Here is a 24,422-nt window from a genome sequence, read left to right as displayed (position 1 = left end):
TTGTGGTATTTTCTTTCTATTGACTTCCTCCTTTAATATGGGTAACCATTTTTGTTTATTTAGTATTATTTTGTATTTTGACAACGACACCCGACTTGGGCGTCGAAACGTTAATAAAATCATTTTTAGGTAAAATTGTGGCTTATTTCCCATTTGAATATACTTGATTGTTTTTTATGGCACGACGGGTAGTTTGTAGAAAGGTTAACAAAATAGGTGGTTGTTTGCTAAGATATTTGAGAGATCATGTTACAGTAAAATGTCATATTTTATTTTATTTAATCAGTAAAGCTCATTTGTACCATTTGGTGTTGGGCTCAAAAACGTCATATTTTACTTAGATAATAATTGCACTGGGAAAAATAAAAATAAATTTATATGGGCTCTTTAACCCGCCAGTGGTCGCTATATGAGATTTTCTCTCACGGTTTCAGAAAATTGCTCACAACTTTTTTTCTGGGAAGTTATACGCGCTGTAGTTCCTTCTAGTCTCCTAACTATCCTCCCTCGACAATCTAATAGACTCGTCCGCTCACATAGTGACTCAGTCGACTTAGTATCACCATATTGTTGAGTCAGTGCGCTTCATGTGAGAGATTCTCTCATCAAGCGACCACCGGCGTCACCAACTGTGTACAAAAATTAATTTTATTTTTCCCATTAAAACCTAAAATAATTTCCTTTTATGATGTAATAAAAGGCGCCGTGGATGTGGTCGATGATATGAAAATCCTATATTATGTTTCACGGGTTAGTTGTAGATGGTCACATACCATATATTTTTCAATGTTAAATATTGGCGGCATCCATAGTCACATTTTATATAAAGATAATAATAATAAAACAAAAAAACGTCGTGCCTTTTTAAAGCAAATGGCTTTATCGTTGATGAAACCTCATCTTTTTTGTAAAATTTTGTAAAGAAAGGCAAAAGTTGGATATGTGAGAGAAAATCTCACGCGCGACCACTCGCGTAACAACCTGCCTAGCGACCAATGCCGGGTTAATCATACATTGTCTTAAATACGCATATTGAGAGCATTACTCGTAAGTTCTTTGTGGTAGGACACATCCAAAACTAGGGCCCCCTACACAATTTTATACAAAAAATCATTTTTTGAGAAGCAATTCCAAAGTATAAATGTTGACCGGAGAACAAGAGGACAACGAGCAAATATTGATATTATCAGACTTCTCATACATGCTAATCAGTTATAATCAATGTATAATTTTATTATCCATAAATAATGGGTGTACAGATATTCCTGTCCTCACATTATTCTTTTTTATACATACAAAAGTGTATGATCTCTCATTCTTTTGTTTAAACATATATAATAGTGCATTGTATTCTATGTGGCCAAGTTATAATCATATTTTTGTGCTACTAAAATCATCTTTTGTATTATTGTATCCTGCTGTATAACAAAATGATTTTAAATAAAATAGATTAAAAAAATATGAATTTAATTTGTTGGTTACTTATTTATTCTACAAAATTAGGTAGGTATAGTTTTTGTATATATTAAAAAACAATAGAGACACTGAATAACAAACAAAACATGTAACGTTCGTGAGAACACGAGAAATTTTTGTCAACGTTGTGTGCATACAAAAAGAGAAAATAAAGGCTGGCTACAATAAAAGCACAGTAATGTTGAGAGTTTAAGAAACCCCAACAAAAAAATAAAATAAAGCTGCAAAGCTAGTAAACAATACTACTATCACTCATCACAGCATGTATATGCAAAGAAATTGAAAGCCACAATCAAAACAACTAGCCGAGAGATCTATTTATATTTAGGACTAGGAATATATATACTCTACAGAGAAACTAAAAACTGTTTCTTTTTTGTTTGTCGAAGTCGAAAAATCATGTAAACAAAAACAAATGACAAATGATCAGATCAGGTTGACAGTGACAGTTGATGGTATCATGTCATTTGCCAATATTTAATTTTTGTGATTGATGCAAATTTTCAACAACAATCCGGCAACACTGTTCCCAGTTTCTCTCCTCCCTTTCGACTCCCTCGATTCAAGAATACAGCTTTTTAAAATCGAGAGAAATTATGAAGGAGTAGATAAGTGAGTTAGCGTAGTGGGGAGTAAAATTTTCTCTCGATTCAAGAATAAGCGCACAGGAAGGGTTTTGGGGGTAATAACCCCCATTGGGATGTACTTTGAGTTTAATCCATACCCCCAGAGACCCTCCAGTAGTTGTAACCCCTTCACCCCTTAGGATCATCCTGGTTATGCCGTTGATCAGTACACGCTAAGTTGAGAACAGATGTTAAAAAAGCAAATAATTTAGTATTTCCTATGAGAAATAAGCCACAATTTTACTAAAAAATGAATTTATTGACGTTTCGAAACCCAAATCAGGTTTCGTTGTCAAAATACAAGATACTATTAAAATAAACAAAATGTTGTTGCTAAGTAAAAAAAAATTCTTCTAATAATTTATTTAATCTGACTCATTTATATTGGCAATTCAGACGTATATTATACATTTTAAAGTGGAAGACTTTAAAATGATATCGCCAATATTTATGAGTTGCGTTCCTGGGACGACTTTACTAAAAGATAGTTCATTCGATTACATGAAATCAATCCCAACTCAAGAATATCCGTCGCAAAAAAATCATAGCATGTGATCCGTCTTTAAAAAGATAACCAAATGTAACGATGACAGTAAAATTCTTGCGTTAGAGATTCAATAGTAAATCACGAGGGAAAAACCTTGTGATACTATCGTATATATCACTTTTTCCCTCGTGATTTACTATGGAATCTCTAACGCGAGAATTTTACTGTCATCATTGCATTTGGTTGTCTTTTTAAAGACAGATCACATGCTATGATTTTTTTGCGACGGATATTCTTGAGTTGGGATTGATTTCATGTAATCGAATGAACTATCTTTTAGCAAAGTCGTCCCAGGAACGCAACTCATAAATATTGGCGATATCATTTTAAAGTCTTCTACTTTAAAATGTATAATATACGTCTGAATTGCCAATATAAATGAGTCAGATTAAATAAATTATTAGAAGAATTTTTTTTTACTTAGCAACAACATTTTTGTTTATTTTAATAATATTTTGTATTTTGACAACGAAACCCGATTTGGGTTTCGAAACGTTAATAAATTCATTTTTTAGTAAAATTGTGGCTTATTTCCCATAGAAAACACTTAATTATAAAAATGCCACAAGGAAATAGCTTCAGAACAACAGCAAATAATTTTGTAACCATGGATATTTTCTACTATAATCTGTTATATATCGTTGGAAAGAGAAGATTTCAGAGAATAATTTTCAATCATAACCCAAAAAAAAAAATTAAAATTCAATTTTCGGACTTTGGCTGCCCTTAATGTCAATAATTGTAAGTTGAATAATTTTAATAAAAATGTCACTATTTAAAGTTTCGGCTTTGCTCATTTTATCTTCAATAAATCCATAATTCACAAAAAAACATTTGCCTCAAACCAAGAAACAATGGTAAGTTTCTACAGTGCCGGCAAAAAAATCTTTACATTGTCAAATAAATCACCAAATTTGAAGACAATTTGCATGCGTTCTGTCTGCGCTTGGGGGGAGGATAGGGGAGGGGGGATAGCGTACCTGGGACTGCAATTATCTGTAGTTTACAGACCGCTTGGCTTATTTAGGGTATTTTGCGTGTTTGCACTGTAAACAGTTTGATTTGTGCGCATAGTCAGTGTTAAACTTCGTCTCATTTACCGCGTAAAGTTTGAGTTCGTCAAATTCTAAATTTAACGGACAAATATGGGTCGAAAAAAACTCACAAAAGAGGAGAAGGTTCATACTTTACCATTACTGGAAAAAGGAGACTCTGTAATTACTGTAGCACGTGATATTGGTGCTTCAAGAGAGGCTATTCATCAACTGAAACGTTGCAGCCGAACGTTTCAGTTGATAAATAGCCCCTCTTGATGTAGCAATATCACGTGCTATGGTAATTACAGACAATGTAAAGATTTTTTTTGCCGGCACTGTACATATTGTGAAATAATTGAGGGAAGAATGGGCTTAAGATTGAGCTCTAGTAGTAGATAAAAAACAGATATGGAGAAATGCACATTTAAGTAAGAATTAAATGTCAATAGCAGGGATATAATTCTTAGTACAAACTAATAAATGTAAGGAGGCAAGGATGGACAACTACATTTGGGAAATATTTAAGGAAACAGTCATTTATAATGCTAAAGGCCATTGTTAATAATCTAATAAACACAAAAGTACTACCTGTAAGGAAAAATCAATGGTATGTAAAGTCTCCACATGCTCTGTAAGCTCCTTATTGGCTTTCAGCAGTTGCTTCTTAACGGCATTCTCTGCATGCTTCTGCAACGTATTTATCTCATTTTCCAGATTTTGAGCCGTTGTCAACATTTTTTTATTCTCTTTGGGCCTACCACTGTACTTGATATATACATTCTCTGTGTATTGCACTAATTCACCCTTAAGTTTATCTATAGACAATTTTAAATCGGGAACCTTCTTATTAATATCGTCCACTTCGATTTCTTCGGCTGAAGATATAACTTCTGCCAGATAACTCATTGTTATGTTTTTTATAACAATTCTAAACAATTTTATTATTATTTTATATCAATAAACAAATCTGAATCAAAACGTGTCAAAAACTGTCAAAATTCAAAACCAACCAACGACTGAACTACTAGTAGGGCATTTCAAGACTTTGACGTTTATGTCACCGCTTATTTAAATTTAAAATCTATTTTGAAAATTTTATTTCGTAAAAAAAGGCAAAGTTGGATATATTGTGAGACAAAATCTCATGCGCGACCACTTACCAGTCAATCTAGCGATCAATGCCGGAGAATAAAAACGCTGTGTCTAGATACACGCTAACGTGTACGCAAATAAAAAAGTTAAGTTGGATTTAAGGGCTATTTATAAACTCGACGTTGACGTTAACGTTGCCGTTCGACGGTGACCTTGACGTTCGACGTTCGGGGGTTCATTTATAAACTTTTCGTTGACGGTGCCCAAGGTCCCTATACCATAGGTTGTATGGTAACTTTGACATTGACAAATGAAATATTGTCATCGTGACGTCACCCAGACGATCAATTTTACGAATTGTTTGTAAACATAATAGGATACGTGGTCTGGAGGCTATATTTTGTTATTAAATATCGTTAGTGTTTTAATTTGTGTTTATATCTTAAGATATAATGTATCTATAGATATCATTAAGGTGATACAGTGGCGATCAACAGGTAGCCAAAACGCGTTCCAAGATTGCGGCTGTAATTTTGAATATTTTTTCGAGATATTTGGCACACGTATTTGTAATATAATAAAGAATGGCGGTACAGAGCCCAATTTGAAAAATATATTAATATGTGGAAATTACTCTCTAATTAAATACAATATTAAAAAAACGAGCCTGTACCGCCATTAAGAAGAACAAAAAAATACACTTTCTTCAAATAAACTTTTTTATCAGATGCCTAGATTTTGTGTCATTTTGGAACTACTAATGAAATAAAACATTTTAGTAGTTCCAAAATGACACAAAATCTAGGCATTGGATAAAAAAGTTTATTTGAAAAAAGTGTATTTTTTGTTCTTCTTAATGGCGGTACAGGCTCGTTTTTTTAATATTGTATGTATTTAATTACAGAGTAATTTCCACATATGAACATATTTTTCAAATTGGGCTCTGTACCGCCATTCTTTATTATATTACGAATACGTGTGCCAAATATCTCGAAAAAATATTCAAAATACAGCCGCAATCTTGGAACGCGTTTTCGCTACCTGTTGATCGCTACTGTTTCCTCTTAAGTGTTTTTAGTATAATAACTTAAACCCAAAACTCTTTTACAAGTGTTAAGATACATTTTAATGTGGTTGTATTAAGTACCTACTTACTTACTGGATTTTCTTTCTGCTGTATTGTATAGTAAAGGACATTCTTGTATAGAGACATTACAGTTCTGTAATGTCTCTTGCGGTTCTTCACATCAAGTTTACATCATCTGTGTAGGTTACAATCTGCTTAGACTTATTGAACAATATATCTAATTAAGTCTATAGATAATAGGTCTATTATATGTAATTGTTTCATATAAAATTATAACCAATATTGCAGCCATCTGAAGATAGTTTGAATAAACAATTATAAACTAAATGAATATATAAAATGGGGAAAATTCCCTTTATTGCACTGAAATTGTATTTTTTTTATAATTTACTGTTAATGTAAAACTTTACAGGTACCTATTGAATGGAATCATTGAATGTTTTAATAGTTTTAGATATTATAATCCAGTACCTAACGTAATCAGATGCTCTTATGTTAAACTTAAGGGAAAAACTACTAATTTTGATACATAAATCTTTAGTTGAATCTCTTTTTTACCATGGTTTACATGTTAGGAGGAATTTATAATAATATACTACATGCATTATCCCCAATTCAAAATTATTATATACCTACTCAAAATCATTTAAAAAAGTAAATTGTATTCAACCCATTATTAATATACCTAGGATATTTGAAAGATTTAGTCCCATATATACACAAGAAAGAATCTCCTTCTGCTTTAATTAAGTAGTAATATTTTTATACTACTGCATACATCTATATCTAATACTGCATATATTTCTACTATATCTACTGCATATATTTAATTGCAATTATATTCTATGATTTTTGTAACTCTACAGGTATCTACCACATTTTTTAAAGAATATATGAAATAAATAGTCATTAAAAATCCAAACGTATTTTTTTTAAATATACACTTCATTGTATGAGTGAGTTCATTTCAATGAGTGAAGTGAATGAATTTGAATGCAGCATTCTGGGTGACGTCACTCCCGCCATTAGATTCTCGGCGCTGATTGGTGGAAAGTTACCATGCAACCTGTCTATTTATGAACCTTGGACGGTGCCGTAGTAGTTAGGCGTAATGTATGGGCGTAATGTCATGTCACTTTCTTATTTCTCTCTAACCTTACAATTTACAATTTTTATTTTTTGGAATTTGAAATGGTTTTAGAAACTTGGAAGTGTTAAATGTAGAATGTTGATAACTAATAACTGCAAATGATTATGAAAACATGTACTGTTCCTGTTAAGCTTAACCAAATGGAGAAAAAACAAGGCTTAATTAGAAATAGTTGGAAGATTGTTGCAAAAAGGGTCTTATATTCTGTTAGAGATAGTTTATGTGAATATTTTTTATCTGACAAGAATCATATACCTACAGAGAATATTTTTAAAATAAATATCAACAATATTGTGATGAAACTAGTAGTGTACATAATTTTTGTATGCATGAAATTGAAAATATGTATGGTGTGTACTGTTCAGATCAACCAAATGGATTTATGGAGAATTAATAGACCATGGATCAACAGAATCATTTGGAAGAATGTTGCAAAAAGGTCCTATATTCTGTGTCTGAGATACATTATATATTTTTCTTCTTCTGGCAATGCTGTACACAGATTATTTTAAAAATAAATATATCAAATAAATTTTTGGTAGTTTCTTATTGCTACTTTCAATATTAATAATATAATGTATATGCCTTTTGTTACGTCTAGCAAATCAAAATACTGAGAGGCTTAATTTTAGTTCCACACACAACCAATTTATACGCAACTTGCAACAAATTAATATTGCCTCTTAATTGTTTTGTTATGTCCACCTTTACCAGTCTGTTTCTATTCGTTCTGTATGTAATTTCTTTCTTTTAACTATTATATTTTGTGTTATATATGACATATTTAGTATACTAAATTGTTCCAAAATTTGTAAAAAATTGTAACTGTATTGGGCTTGTCCTGTGGAAATAAAAAAAAAACAAAAAATTGTGATAACATGTGAGTTCCTTTATTTCATAACGTTTTGGCTTTCTGTTCCTCAGGTAGGACTGGGTTAGTAGTCACTCTGAGAAGCAGGGTCTTCCGACATTGTTATCACAAATGGTAACATTGCTCCAGTAGTGATCCTTTCTCGAGTTAAATTGCTCTTTTGGTAATTTGCTACATTAGTAAGGTTACCTGGATTGCTCTGAAATTTGCACAGTATATTTTTGGCTACTTTTTATTTACTTTACATAATTTTCCTTTTCTATATTAAATTTATAGTTATACTCGATAGTAACAAAGAGTTTCTCTTATCCTGCCCCTTAAATGACTGTACTCAATAAAAAACTAGAGTCTATTATATCGACGGTTAAATACTGAAACCTCAAAATCTACAACTTTTCAGGATAGTGAAATAACTTCGTTGCTTAGTACATGTTTTTATCTCTTTTGCTAAAAAGTATGTTTTGGTATTTTTTTTTCAAAGTATTAAATAATAAATACTGAGAAAGAAAAAGCCTTTACTAAGCAGAGAAGTTTTTCACTCTACTGAAAAGTTGTAGATTGTAACTTATGAGGTTTCAGTATTTAAGTGTGGATATATACCTATATGAATGGTACAGAAGAATGGCAATAGTGCATTTGAATTTATTTGGAGAAAATTTAAAAACTTATTATAAAGTCAAATTTAAAAAATAATAATAATTACTTTGACTTTATAAGTTAAATCTTAATTTTCAATTTGTTCGAAACTAATCCAAATGGACTATTGCCATTTTTCGTCTATACCCTTCATATATTATTTATGAATATAAAAAAAATTATTGGTTAAAATATTATTTTCAATCATTTTGTAAACTTTCCTGTTGTGATCTTTTATTATTACATAAGTAAAGAAATAAAAAGACAGCAGTACAACTAATTGTTTTATTTATTATCAATAAACAAACTAAGTAATCTATAAAACATTAAAACAATAAAGTAAATTAATAACAATGTAAAAAAAAACTATAAACATATCTGCTTCCTTGGCCTCAGGTGCCGTTTAAGTATTACGTATCAAGTATTACGCGGGGTCGGGGGAGGGGGGGTCAAAAATCTTCAAAAATTGTGTTACGTAATAGTTAAACACCCATTACAGTGCGTTACATAGGGGGGGGTCTAAAATCGCGTTATGTAATACTTGAACGCTCCCTCAGCAGCACCTTCAGGATTCAATGCCTCCAAGCATGCACGAACATATTGAGAAAATGTATTATTTAAGATAGTTTTTTCTGCTTGAGAAACAAGACTATAGTATTTTTACTACAAAAACGTTATTACGTAGGTCAAAATTTTTGACGTAAGAGAACTGTCAAAACATTAGAATGTTACTTTTCATTATTGCCGTGTTTATAATAAACATAGCAATAATGAAAAGTCACATTCTAATGTTTTGACAGTTCTCTTACGTCAAAAATTTTGACCTACGTAATAACGTTTTTGTAGTAAAAATACTATACCTACCATTTTTTATGAAGCAGTGATTAAATTTGAGTGTAATACCCTAATTGATACTGTAAGAAATGAAAACTCACTTTTAAGTACTGAACATAAAAGAAAATGACTAACAGACTAGGTTTTTCTGGAGTTAAATGTGTGCACATCTTGTGATGTGTCTGATATAGGTTCGTCCTCAAATATAATTTCAATAGGTGCATAAGAGACAGTGGAAGATGTTCTGCTGCCTTCTTCAATTTTTAAATTTCCTTTGTAGCCTTAAATGTCCCTTATAAAACAATTATAAGAATTAATAAACCACAAATATATAGACTGACACTATAAACTTGGAAGAATGTTGTAAAAAGGTCCTTATATCTGTTTAAACTACTTTATTTAATGGGTTATAAGTCAAACAATCATAGTATTGAGTACTTATATATTTTTATAAAACTTACTAAACATCTTACATACAATAAATCATACAAGTGACAACCATGTTGACTGGCTTGAAGTTAGCCATGTCATGTCTAGCACGCAGCCCCTTGCTACGCTGTTACACAGCTATATATATTAAACACCTTCCCCCTAAGATCGATATCTATAAGGGGTCTTTATATTACGACCAACTCTCGTCTTATAACTGTTAGAAGTCTCAATATTTGGGTTGACTTTATGACTCAATGTAGGTACTGATTTTACATTTGGGCTTGGGCAACTAATGGTTTTATTAACACTATCATTTACGTTAATGTGAGTGGTATCTTTATGAACACTTTGTGACTGAATATCAGGGTACAACTCGGGTTCTAAAATGAGTTCTTTTTCAAGTGTTGTGGTGTATGAATGTTTCATTTGGTGTGAATTCCGTCTAATAATTTTATTTTTATCTTCTTTTTTCACCCAATATGATCTAGGTTCATTGGCCTTTTCTAACACAATTGCTTTACGCCAATAATTATCTTTTGAACTTCTTATTACTACCCTATCTCCCTTTCTAAACTCTACTGGTTTTCTTCGTGCTGTCTTATCATAACGTACTTGTAATTTCTCTTTTTCTTTGCATAAATTCTTATATACTTGTTTCTGGATTGTAGGTTCTAATTTATTAGCTGTAGTTGGTAATTGTCCTCTCAGGATCCTGCTCTGTAAAATTTGAGCTGGAGATGCATCAAGATTTATTATGCAGGTATTATTATATTCCATCACCAAATCTCTAAAATCAACATTTTCCTCATTACTCTTTCTTAAAATTTGTTTGCTTATATTGACTGCTTTTTCTGCAAGTCCATTACTCTGGTGGTAATGTGGAGTGCATGTCATAATTGTAATGTCTTTTTCTCTATAATAATTTTTACATTTTACCGAAGTAAATGGTAGATTATCTGCAATTAAAATTTCTGGATATCCAAATCTACTAAAAGTATCTTGAAATGAGTTGATTACTGAACTGGAGGTTTTATCTTTTAATATTGAAATGTCCAACCAATGCGAAAAATAGTCTACAATTACTAAATATGCTTTTGAACCATACTCTAAAATGTCTGTACCAACTTTATTGAATCTTAGTCTGGGAATGTCATGAGGCATCATTGGTTCTTTAAAATTATTTGGTCTGTATTTCTCACATATCCTGCATTTTTTTATATAGTTTGTCACATCATCATTAAGTCCTGGCCAATAATATATACTCCTGGCTTTGTTTATAGTTTTACTGACTCCTATATGGCCTTTGTGAAGCAATTTTATCATGTCAAGCCTAAGTTTTTTCGGAATAATTATTTTGTCATCAATAAATGCGATGCCAGCTTCAAAATACAGTGAATCTCTTATACCATAGTACTTTTTACACACTTGAGGAACATTTTTTTCTTTTGGCCACCCATTATAATAAAAATCAAAAATTACTGCTAATGCCTCATCCTGGCTAGTAGCTAGTCTTAACTCAGATTGCTTTTCCTGGCTCATAGGTAAATGTTTACTCACTGAGTGGACCATTTCAAACATTTCTGGGTCATGTGTCTCTATATTTAAACTGGACCTAGATAGCATATCAGCAAAATGTATGTCTTTCCCAGGAACAAAATATACATTTAATCTGTACTTGAGAAGTTTAAGCCTTAAACGTTGGAGTCTAACTGATCCAATTTTGGAAATTGGCTTCTTCATAATGGAGATTATAGGTTTGTGATCTGATTGAACGTCAACATCAAAATTATAAATAAAATTGTGAAATTTTTGAGTAGCATAATAAATTGCCAATAGTTCCTTCTCAGTCTGACTATAATTTATTTCACTATCATTCATATTTCGTGATGCACAAGCTACTAATTTTAAAATAGAATCATATTTCTGGAACATACAAACACCTAAACCATTTTTAGATGCATCACATTGTAAAATAATTTTTTGATTAGGATCATAAGGAACTAACGCTGGTGATTTACAAATTATGTTCTTTAAATTATCAAAACATTTTTGATGTGACGGGAGCCACACCCATTCTACATTATTTTTAAGTAATTGACAAAGAGGTTGAATATGTTCAGCCATGTTCGGAATGTACCGTCTAACGTAATTAAATGCGCCCAAAATTCTTTGTAATTCTACTTTACTATTTGGTTTTTCAAGTTTACAAAGTGATTCCACTCTGTCAGGATCTATTTGCATCCCTTTATGTGAAAAAACTTGACCCATAAATCTGACCTCTTCTTGACAATATTGAAATTTGTCCCCATTAAACTTTGCTCCTACTTCTTTAGCCCTTTCTAACACTTTTTTAACAGTTGTATCATGTTCTTCTTTTGTTGTTCCCATAACAATCATATCATCATGACAAATCAATAAATTCTCTATACCTTTAAATTTATCTTCTACTACTTCTTGAAACAGATCTTGGGAATTTGATAATCCATATGGCAATACTTTATATCTGAAAATTCCATAAGAAGTTGCAAAACAGCATTTCCATGATGATGTCTCGTCAAGTTCTAAATGATGATACCCTTCAGAGAGATCAAATACAGAAAATATCTTTTTACCTATCATTTGTGCACAAACATCTTCCAATTTATGTACTACTCTTGGTTTGCGGACTATTTGTTTGTTTAGATCTAATGGGTCTAAGCATAAACGTAACTTACCATTTTGCTTTTCCACAATAACAATGCGGTTTATGCTTGCCCTGGGGTCAATTTCGTTAACTTTGACAATTGCCCCTCTTTTTGTCAACCTATCTAATTCATTTTTTAAATTATCTCTAATTGCGACAGGTACATTTACAGGTGGGTAACTTACTGGCTCAAAATTGTCTACTGTAGTGATCCTATGTTTACCACAAAATTTACCATGACCTCTAAAAACTTCAGGGTTAAGGTTTATAAATTTATCCCTTTCTGCTAATTCTAAAGTACCACAACTCTCAATATTGTTGATTCGTTTAACTAACCCCAAATCAATACATAATTTACCACTTAAAAGAACTCGAGTTGCCCCATTAATAATTGTAAAATCCTCGTAAACATACTTATTTTTATGTTTACAAAATAAATTTACGACACCCATTGTTTTAGCCTGAGTACCCTCAAACCCTTTCAGTACATAATGATTATCCCTAATTTTAAATTGTTTATCAATTTTCTTAAAAATTTTTAATGGAATTATACTTACATCTGCACCTGTGTCAAGTTTTACTTTAATTCTCTTGTTTTCAATTTCTATAATTTCATCCCAAATATTTTGACTACTTACATTTTGGTATACTTTATTGACATTTCCTACAAAACTATCAGCTGATCCATCACTGCTATCTTCATCTATGACATCAATATTCTTCACTCTACACGACTTTGCAAAATGGTTTAAAAGCCCACATTTCTTACATTTCTTTCCATACGCTGGACATTCTCTGGCCCCATGAGTTGATTGACATCTTTTACACTTGAATTTTTCATTGGTATTCGCTTTACTTCTAGAGTTATTATAATTTCTATGGCCCTGGTACCTATCTTTACGAACTTCTCCTATGTCTACATCTTTTCTTTCGGTATGAAATTTCAAATTTTGGTTCTTACTTTGTTCACTAGTTCTACAAAATTCGATGGCTTTTTGTAGGGTAAGTTTGTCCACTCTCAATAGAGCTTCTCTAGTAACTGGATCTCTGATGCCCATTAATATTTTGTCTCTCAGAGCTTTATCTTCGGCTGTTTGTTCTGGATCAATTTCATTATAATTACATGTTCGAATCAAATGTCTACAACTAGTAAGAAACTGCTCAAACGACTCTCCTTCTTTCTGGACCCTCATGATAAAATTGTATCTTTCAAATGATTCATTCATCCTTGGATTAACATACTTATCGATTAGTGATATCATCAAGTCATACTTGTTATTTTCGGCTTCTGGGATCTCGAATGTGGACATAATTTTGGCAGACTCAGCCCCAATTATATTTCTTAAAATTGACATTTTCATTTTATCTGCTGACTGGTCTTGTCCCGTTGCTAGTAAATAATCTTCGAAACTAGTCTTCCAGAACTTCCATTCGCTTGCAGCATTTTGATCCTGCAGGTCAAAATCTGGTGGTAATTTTACATTTATTCCCATCACTGCCATTGTAGGTTATGTATGGTACCTCGTGTACAAGTTGCTATAAATTTAGCTTTTCGACTGTAAACTGTAACCCAACTAGCTGTTTGACTGCGCCATGTTTAAACTACTTTATTTAATGGGTTATAAGTCAAACAATCATAGTATTGAGTACTTATATATTTTTATAAAACTTACTAAACATCTTACATACAATAAATCATACAAGTGACAACCATGTTGACTGGCTTGAAGTTAGCCATGTCATGTCTAGCACGCAGCCCCTTGCTACGCTGTTACACAGCTATATATATTAAACAATATCCAGGGTGCTCAGTAAAAAAGTGTCTGTTGATTGCAGGAAGGTAAGTTACTTTCTGATGCCTCAATTCTAGCATGAAACTTATTTTTTCCTTTTCTAAAACGATCAGGATCACATCCACTAAAATCAATGAAAAAATTTAAATTTTACCAAAACGTTTTTTGTATTCTTACTACCACTAACTGTTTCTTTTGGTAATTTCATCTCATGGTGCATCTTTGTTTCCTTGCGTTTTTGTAATCTTTATGGACTTTATGCTATAGACTATATAGACTATAAAGGAACTCGCAATTTTGCATAAGCTCTATGCCCTAATGTTTTCAATAGATATCTCTATATTCGCTGAAATAATAGAAATTAATAAAATATAGGACAAATCTTTTTTAAATTATTTCTTACCATTACCATAAATATAATTGACTGTACTCCAATACCATATTAAATATTAGAGGTATTTTAAAACTTGAGAATGTTTTCTGTATTTACAAACAACAAATAATTATTTAGTTTGTTTTGACAAACTTTGTCAGTTTGTAAGGCGGCTGCACAATTGCCCGGGAACGGGAACGAGAACGGAAACGGGAACGGGAAAAAAGTTAACCTCTATGTAAATTAATGTTGTAGATGCACAATAACCGAGAACGAGAAGCTGTCCGGTAACGGGAACGGGAAAGTTGACCATGTTTTAACTTAATTCTCGTTCCCGTTGTATTCCAGAACCAATCAGAAGGCAGTATTAAAAATACTGTCAAATGCCCAATAAAAATTTGTTATTATAAGTATGTGTTTTAGTGACAATTTTTATACATTTTGCATTAAAATAAATGACGAACGATTGATTTCTTTATTGGAAAAATGTCCTCATCCGTATGATTGATGTAGATCATAGTACGTACTTATATAGTAATTAGATACAATAATAATATAAATATTTGAATGATATGCTTTTTATCTTTATGCTGACAAACCTTTGCGATTGCACACATATTGTGTAAATTAGTTCCAAGATTATAAAAAACGAAAATATTATAAAAGCTCGTCATCAAATAAATCCATATTTTTAGAGTTAACAGACATGTTCTTTTAATAAAATTAGAAAAAGATCGTTCCACAAAATTTATTTTGAGAAGAAAAATAATTAATAGCACAAGTGACAGTGACACAAAACAGCTGTTTACCATTTAATTGTGAATCTGCTGATGCTTTCAGTTTCCGTTCTCGTTCCCGTTTCCGTTCTCGTTCCCGTTCCCGGTCAATTGTGCAGCCGCCTTTATTGGTTGCGTTCATCAAACAGAGAGCTTGGAATCGGATTGCAATCGGATTGGAAGCTCTTTTACTAGTGAACGGTGCGCTGAATTAATCGGATTGGAAGCGCTCGCCATTTTATTCAGCCTTAAATTTGTTATTGTGCTGTGATAGCTGAATCCCGCCAACTTTAAAATTAAGTTCAAAGTAAAATGGATAATTTAATTAAAATTGAATATAAATACAATAATTATTGTATGTAATTTATTGTAAATATTTGTAGTTCTTATTTTAGTATTATTAATATGTATCCTATATATAGTTATTATCTAAATTAAGTTAGAAATATTTGTGTTTTTTATTTATATAGTTACTAGAAATATTAACACAATATCTGTATAGTAGGTACCTACCTCATTTATTTTCCAACAATCCAGTTTTTGATTGATTCACAAATCTTATAAAAATTGGTATTGATTGCATACCAACTATTTGTAATTAATATTTACCTACAATAAAATTAAATTTAATATAGGTAGGTAGGTACCTATACAATAATACTCCATATTAGTTATTTTCAATAATATTTCCAATTTTTTATTCTTCTTCACCCACCGTTATGTTATTAATTTCTTTATTTAGCATACCTACTCAATATTGCATTTATCTAGAACATTATTGCCTTCTATATTATAAAATTGTGTAAAACACAATGTTCGTTAATCGAATATTTTCTGTATCCAATTTTAATCCTCTAAATTTGCATTTTATTAGTTCAAACCTTTCTACAGCTGACCGAATCTTTAATTTATTATCAAAATTTTCTTGTTCTTGTAGTAAACGTTTATTATTCTGGTAAGATTTCATTAAGTTAAGTATCTAGATATGCCGAATTTTGAATGAGATTTATATTCGCTGGTAAAATGGAATCTGCTCGAGTTAAATAGTTAATAGGCCTGGATCCTGCATACCAAAAGAAAGTTTATTAATAGCAAGCTGAAAATTTGTTATTAGCTTAACGGTGTCTAGTCGGACAAACTTTGATGTTTTAATTTAAAACAAACACTGGAACGGGAAGTTTTAATTGTTGAACAGGTTACAGGTTTCGAACGTCAGACTACAAAAACGTCTCATGTGTTGTGTCGGACAGAACTTCCAATTGATTTGCTACTCTTTCATTAGCATGCAAAATTAGACTGCTATTTATCACCAATATAATTCCTATCCTCTGACATGTTCTACGTGTCGGAATTATTAAAATGCCCAACATAGAGAGAGACATACTTTATTGATACAATGTACCAAAAGGCCATCGACCAAAGTCTTTCAGCCAACTGCCCAACATATTTTTCGGACAAAAATTTTTTCATATATTATAATATACAAAGTTTGCTATTGAATAAACTTAAAAACAACCTGCTAGTTTTCAAAATCATAAACTTGTCAGGATGGCACGTTCCACAATTAAGGCTTCCCCTGTTCCAGTGTTTCTATACATCAAAGTGTGTCCAACTAGACACCGTTAAGCTATTAACAAATTTGAGCTTGCTATTAATCAACTTTTTTTTGGTATGCGGGATCCAGGCCTAGGTACGAAATTTTTAAAAGGATACGTTTTAAAAAAAAATTAATTATACAGTTTAAACAGCTTTTTCAAAACTATTTACAATCATATTATTTGTTGTCATTTCATGGAATTAGGCATAATCCAAATTTAATATAAGTACCTACTATGAAAAAAGAACTAGAGGGAGATATAATCTATTTTTTAATATGATTCTTTGATCACAACCAACTAACTCTTGAGATAAACTGGGAATGCAGTAGACATCCCTTTATGATGCTCATACAGAAGCACATTTCCAAGCAATCTTACATTACAAAGTTGTTGCTGGCATCCTATAAAGGGAAAAAATAATTATTTTGCATGGTTACGTTATCTTGAAGCTGTATTCGATAAAAAATTCTGAAACGAGAAAGCTCACTTTAATACTTATCCGGGCAAGACATTTTACTTCCATATAAAAGACATGGCATTTCGGGCCTATTGAGCCCCACTTGCCCGGATAAGGGTTAAAACAGTAAAAGAAAACGCAGCAGCATAAGGTACTGTTGGTTGGGAGCACTCTGAAGACACCATGTGTTCGTTGTTCTCTGATAATACCATCAATACAGATAGAATTATTTCTACGAGTATGGCTATGTCAAACGAAATAAGGATTGAGAGACCTTTTAGATGCTCTCAGTGAAACAAATGCAATTTTAGAGCCACAACCAAATACTAGGAACGCTAAGGAAGAAATTCCTCTTATTAAAAAAAGAATGGAGGGACAATTCTTGTTAACAAATTCTGCTTAACACTGGAGGAGGAAGATATATGAAAGGTTGTGTTACAATACATTTAGTTTTTATCTAAGCATGAAAATAAATATTATGACCACATTTGTACTACATTTATTTTCAAACAAACCAGTTTTTTATTGATTCACAAAAAAATTTTATTGATTACGATTTACAATTAACCCATTCGCAGATACGACTAATATGCATGTACTTACAAAGGGAAATTACTGTCTGCATATGAAGATGTGTCCACAAATGTGTTAATACAATATTTACAATAAAATTATATTATAGAATATTTACAATAAAATTAAACTCAATATACACATTGATATTCAAGATTAGTTATTTCCAATTTTTTGTAATTCTATATTATTTGGGTGAAAATCTTATGTCCAGAGCTCTTTGGCAAACCAAACGTATCCCCAGCAACAAATTCTCTGGTTTACTTAGCATCCACATCATAAACATTAATTTTTTCCAATAGAATTATTCTGTTTTCAAATTGGTGGATATGACCAATACAATTAAGGCCCGATTGTACATTGGCGGCTTAAGCTATGGCTTAGTTGAACCGGGTTCAATTTTGAGCGTCGGTTTAACTTCATTCGGGTTGTTCAATGCCGAGTTCAGTTAAGCCGAGGTTCATACAAATTTTGGTAAGGTTGGCAACGTAAGGCATGCGTATTCAAAGCAATTCCCGTCAATTCTCGACATAAATTTTCCCGCCATTTATGTATTATTATTTGGTTTTTGTCAATATAATTCTTTTATTACTGTTATTAGTTTAATCGGTATTTTCTATCGTTTAGTTTATCAGTTTAATCAATTTCCTACGTTAAATTTGTGAACAGACCATTTGAATAGGTATTATAAGTATTAGGATATTGCAATGTGTTTATTTTCTTTTTGTAAAAAACTGTTTTTATATAAGTGTTTTTTTCTACACTGGACGCAAAAAAGCCTTCCAATTTCACTTCTCAAAAAGAAATATTGGTATCTTTGGCCAAATAATAAAGCAGAATTGTACAAAATAGAATGAAACAAATAACCCCCAAAATTTTAAAGAAGTTTATCAAAGCCATTGATTGTAGCAGATAGTAAGAAATTTTTATAAATATCTAATAGTTGTTGTATGTATTAGTTTAAATTTCTAAATTAACAAAGTATTCATGCATAAGATTTTCAACCTCCTCCTACGTTTGACAAATTGTACTTCTCATGATTCTCTAGACTATAGACAGTTAGATTTACTACATTTTTGGCTAATGTTATTGCTACTTCTTCTTCTTTATGTAGTATAAGCAAAGGGTTATTAAAAAGCATTGCAATATTGTGTATCATTGATGTTCCAATTACAATTGAATGGGCCTTCCGAATAAAAGTGCCATGTGATTCGTTTTTAAGAAATCGAACAAAAACTGTTAAAATTATAATAATGGTAAATTTATACATTTTAAGGATTAGTAATTAATTACTTCAGCTTAGTACCATCTGTTTAATTTCAGTACTTAAATTACATCTCAACTGAACTAACTTTTCTTCGTCATTGATATTTTATGGACTTTACAGTCTTTAAATGTACCTATATTCTTCTTAATATATTCGTCATGCTTTGACTGGCTGATTGACATATAGTCCATGCCATTAAAAAAGGATTAGTAATACAGTACAGTTATTTACAAACTGTATTAATAACTAACCTTTAAATGTGTAAATTTACCAATATTCCAATTTTAACAGTTTTTGTTCGATTTCTTAAAAACGAATCACATGGCACTTAACAATTGTTATTCGGTAGACCCATTCAACTGTGTCTATGCATTCTGCATTCTCATTGTGCCTCATTAAATAAAATTTCAGCTTGTGATGAAGGATTGCGTAAGGGTGTTATCAGGTTTTCTTGACTCCGTAACCACTATCACCAAAGAAGATACTAATTCAATCTTCACATTCTCTTCTCATAAATATTTAACTGTTTACAGCTATGATTTCAAATTCACTCAAAAATGTTAATATTTGCCTTATTCTAGGGAAGTAGGTAGGTAATTTAAATAATTTTAGAAGGTAAATTAGTTTGTAATTATTATTAAATAAAGTGATAATATGTACCTACATAAGCATGGTACAAATATAATTAATTTAAGATTTATTAATAAATTATGTACATCTAATTTAATAAATTAACAAAATCGTTTTCTACATTTGCTTCAAAATCATTCACAAGTTGCAAAAAGGAGCCTGTTGCTTAAAACCAGTGATATGGGCCCACTTCACTGCACAAAACCTTAATTTAAGGCAATAAAAACCATGTTCTTAGAAGATACAGCTTGGTTCTTGAAATGTCAATAACAAATTTGCCACTTGTTTTCGTTCTCGTTCTTACCTATCTGTTCGATTTTTTATTCTATGAGCAATATTAGTTTCATACAAATAGTGAACAGTGAACAGATATCCAAAATCTTTGCAACAATGCATTATCCTTCCATTTTCAAAATGATTTTCTCTAGACCTACACTGTTTCTGTGTTCTCCTTCCTTCTAGAATATTTACCATTTCCAGAAAATCTTCATTATTAGTTAAATTTTCAATGAGGTTCATTTTTAAGGTGTAAATATTATGATTTCCGTTGACAATGACAAAAATGTGAGGTTAAAAATGCTTGAACCAGCGTTAAACCGCCGAACATCGACCGCTCAGCTGAACCCGGGCTTAAACCGAGCTCAAGCTTAAACTTTGTATGTACAACGCACTTCTTGCCCTGAACTCGGTAATGGCGCTGAGCCGGAGTTGAACCTCGATTGTACAACCGGGCCTAAATAGTTCCTGGAAATATAACAATATAATGGTGGTGGACGATTAAACTGCCACACGAATCTGGGACATTTTTGTGAAAAATATGCAAATATACATTATTCTAAGCCATTAACAAAAAAATTTTTGCGGAATATCCATTAGTTTAAATAAAAAACAACTTTGAAAATTGAATTTTTTACACTTTTTAGTCCGCCATATTGAGAACTTCGGGCGGCGTTGCCAAATCTATAAAAATGTTTAGCATCTCAAGCATCGAATATAATAATTATACGCATATAAAGGTACATTTTATGCGGAAGAAAGTTTAATACACTTCAAAATACTGTTTTAGATGTCAGTTATTATATTACACTAAAGGAGGAAGACCTAACCCTTCGGTCCAAACCTAACTTGCGGGTATTAGAGTGAGAGAACCGCAAGAGGTATTTGACCGCTGCGCGCAATCACAACCCACCCACATTAGTGGGTGTATTGCTCCTATACGGAGCAATAATAGCAATACACGGAGGCGCCCTACGGGCGTCGGTAGTTCATTTCACGGTCTGGGAACCTAACATAACCAAACCTAACCAAATATTCCCATCAATATTCGAAACTTGGTTAAAGCTACGACAAAAATTGGCAACCTCGCACATTTCATTATATGTCAAGTGTCGATTGTTGTTGCAACAAAAACATCAAAACACAAGATGCAAATTTTTTTATTTCCTTAAATTTTTCAATTTTTAAGTAAAATGTCGTATTATAATAAAGAATATGAAACATTTCGACCTAAAATAAAATAAATAAAAGGTTAGTAGTAACTACATAATTCTATTATATAAAATATGTCTTAAATTAGTGACAGCTTAATCATCCAGAAAGGTGTAAAAATTTCAATTTTCAAAGTCGTTTTTTATTTAAACTAATGGATATTCCGCAAAAATTTTTTTTGTTACTGGATTAGAATAATGTATATTTGCATATTTTTCACAAAAATGTTCCGGATTCATGTGGCAGTTTAATAGTCCAGCACCATAGCCACCTTTACTTTACAAGCCATGAAGTTGAAACTTGGCAACATCTAAGCGTAGACCGGTTAATTCTGACAGTTCTCATTTATTTTTAAATGTTTTTAAATAATATTCACTGTATTTACAGAAAAACTCAAACATTTTACAATATTTCGTGCTCCAAATTATAAAGACTATTAAAAGGTATGTATTAAGATGATTTTAGTTCAATATAATATATTTTTATATACTATATTTTATAGTATAATATATTTTTATATAAACTTACGTGCATATAGAAATGCGTCCACTTAAAATTTTTGTCATTTTTGATGTCTTATACTTACTAAACCTGTTGGCCGATTCAAGTGATTTTTTTAATATGCCTGATTCTTTAACAATACGCTGTAATAATATTGTTGCTAAGCAGTTAATTCTAAACCCCAACACTTCACATCAAACCATGTGAGAAATTGTTGTTATAGTTATTTCTAGCGATATTTGTATATAATTTAAAATAAGATATTATTTACTTAAAGTAAAGTATTTTACACATATTCTTGTTATTGGTTTTTTTTTTGTATAATAATAATAATATATTAAAACCCAACTATAGACTCTGGTTTTCTTAATAACATTCTGTTTTTTTTATTATTTCGTTTATGTTGGATAATAAAAAAAGTTAGCTACTTTAACAACTAGATTTTTGTTCTTTATCAATTCAGGGTGTTTCTAAATAAGTGCGAAAAACTTTAAAGGGAAAGGAACAAAATGCAAAATTTTGACGCCTGTCAAAATTTTCAGTGTATTTTAAATGCAATCATTTTTTTCGAATTCTGAGAAAACTAATAAGTATTTTTGAAAAATTTAAACGCTGAATGAAAGATTACTTTATTACCGAGGGCCGAAGGTCCCTTAGAATGAATGAAAAGTTGTTTTTGAATGACATATTTGATACTAAAAATGACACTAAATTTTCTTAATTTTTCGCCCCTGTAAATTATTAAAATAAACATAGAAGTTTTCAGGGACTTTAGGCCCTCGGTCCTAACATAATCTTTCATTCTGCGTTTAAATTTTTGAAAAATACTCATTAGTTTTCTTAGGATTCGAAAAAAATTAATCCCATGTATATTCTTGTTATTGGTTTTTTTTTGTATAATAAACGTTACTTACAAGGAAGTACTTTTAATTTTATTTTGTACAAACTTCTAATTAATAATATTTTCTTGTTCGACTCAAAAAATACTATAAATTTTACCAGAATTTCTACTTTAAAATTGTGTTTTCAAAAGCGGTAGTCCGAAAGTCGGACTACGCACGTCATCAATTGCGATGTTGCCTTTTTCTCTTCATGGCTTGTTAAGTAAAGGTGGCTATGCCAGCACCCAAAAGTTCTTCAAGAATATTATCCATTTTAGTTTAGACAGTTTCAGTTTTATTTAAAAACAAAACTGTCTAGGTTATAAATTATATAAACAAAGAATAAAAAAAAACATAAACAAATGGAACACAGAACACTCTCAATCGAATGTCAAACGTCAGTCGTTCACTAGTAAAAAAACTGTCAGCGTTTCAGCGCAAATTAATCGGATTGCACTCGGATTATTCTGGTGAACGCGACCATTTTTTATGCTGCTACGCTCAGCTACGCTACAGCTTATTGTTCATGTCCTGTGATCGTGCCGTTGACGGCCAAAAAAGATGAATCTTCCCACCGTCAACGTCAACGGTGAACGAAGTTTATAAATGGAAGCGTGAGTTTCCCCTTAGAGCATGGAAAATTTTTTCTCTCTCTGGAGAACTATCACGCCATCTCTTTTTCGAACGGAAGTGAAGCCGTATTTTAATACGGTTGGTTCTCATTGATGTTTGATACCACTAGATTTATTAGTGATTTTTGTGCGATTTCTGAGTGAAAACTAGCAATTTTTTTAACTCTTTAAAATGGTGATGTGTTCGGCTTACGGTTGTAAAAGCGACAGCAACAGGAAATAAGTGCGAATTACATTTTACAGGTAAATAAATATTTCTGTTATGTGTGCGTAGATGAAAATTCAATAAATACTCCTATATTCTTAGATATTGCCTCTTAAATGGTTAATAATTTGAAAATTAACACTTCAATGTACCTTATTACATAATTGAAATTACATCGTTAAGTTATAAAATGAGAAAAATTTACATGTAAAATTAAAAGTAACATAACAAATCAGCATTTTACCAGTGGTGTAGGTACGAAACGGTACGAAATAAATGAAATTATAAAATATATTGTGGCAACTTCGAAAATGGAATTAATAGCGTATATTGTTATTACATATTATTGACTTTTTTTGTTGTTAAACATTTTATTGCTTGATGTTACTTTGTTTATATGTAAAAAAATTATTTAAGAGCACAGGCGCAAATATTTTACGGCTATCTCTACTTTTTCTTTTTTTACACGGCAAATTATATGTAGTAAAGTTTTCACTGGTATGGATACGTACATTTTACTACAAAAGCGATATTACGTAGGTCAAAATTTTTGACGTAAGAGAACTGTCAAAACATGAGAATGTGACTTTTCATTATTGCCATGTTTATTATAAACATGCCATGGCAATAATGAAAAGTCACATTCTAATGTTTTGACAGTTCTCTTACGTCAAAAATTTTGACCTACGTAATATCGCTTTTGTAGTAAAAATACTATAAACATTACTTGACAATGACATTGTCACCATTAACTTGAGATGACTTTTGAATGTTTGG

General features: G+C 31.2%; 1 protein-coding gene and 1 long non-coding RNA gene across 3 annotated transcripts in view; one reads left to right on the top strand and one right to left on the bottom strand.

Annotated features, from left to right (window-relative positions):
• Positions 1–4,959, bottom strand: part of LOC126886939 (centromere/kinetochore protein zw10 homolog) — a 53,160-nt gene extending 48,201 nt beyond the window's left edge. The window contains exon 1 of one of the 2 annotated variants that reach the window (XM_050654100.1): positions 4,847–4,959. Coding sequence is in view for 1 of the 2 variants with exons in the window: in XM_050654099.1 (XP_050510056.1) it covers positions 4,275–4,592 (318 nt within the window). In the remaining variant the exon portion in view is untranslated. Of the gene's footprint in view, positions 1–4,274; positions 4,799–4,846 lie in introns of those variants that run through there. The other variant, XM_050654099.1, reaches the window with a different exon arrangement.
• Positions 4,960–18,388: 13,429 nt separating this feature from the next.
• On the top strand, positions 18,389–20,052 carry LOC126886938 (uncharacterized). Its single transcript, XR_007698837.1, has 2 exons — positions 18,389–18,723; positions 19,720–20,052. It is a non-coding gene; the product is annotated as an uncharacterized LOC126886938 (long non-coding RNA).
• Positions 20,053–24,422: the final 4,370 nt, after the last annotated feature.

This window comes from Diabrotica virgifera, chromosome 6 (assembly GCF_917563875.1).
Source record: "Diabrotica virgifera virgifera chromosome 6, PGI_DIABVI_V3a".
Classification (NCBI taxonomy): domain Eukaryota; kingdom Metazoa; phylum Arthropoda; class Insecta; order Coleoptera; family Chrysomelidae; genus Diabrotica; species Diabrotica virgifera.
This window is presented reverse-complemented; position numbering and strand designations above follow the sequence as displayed.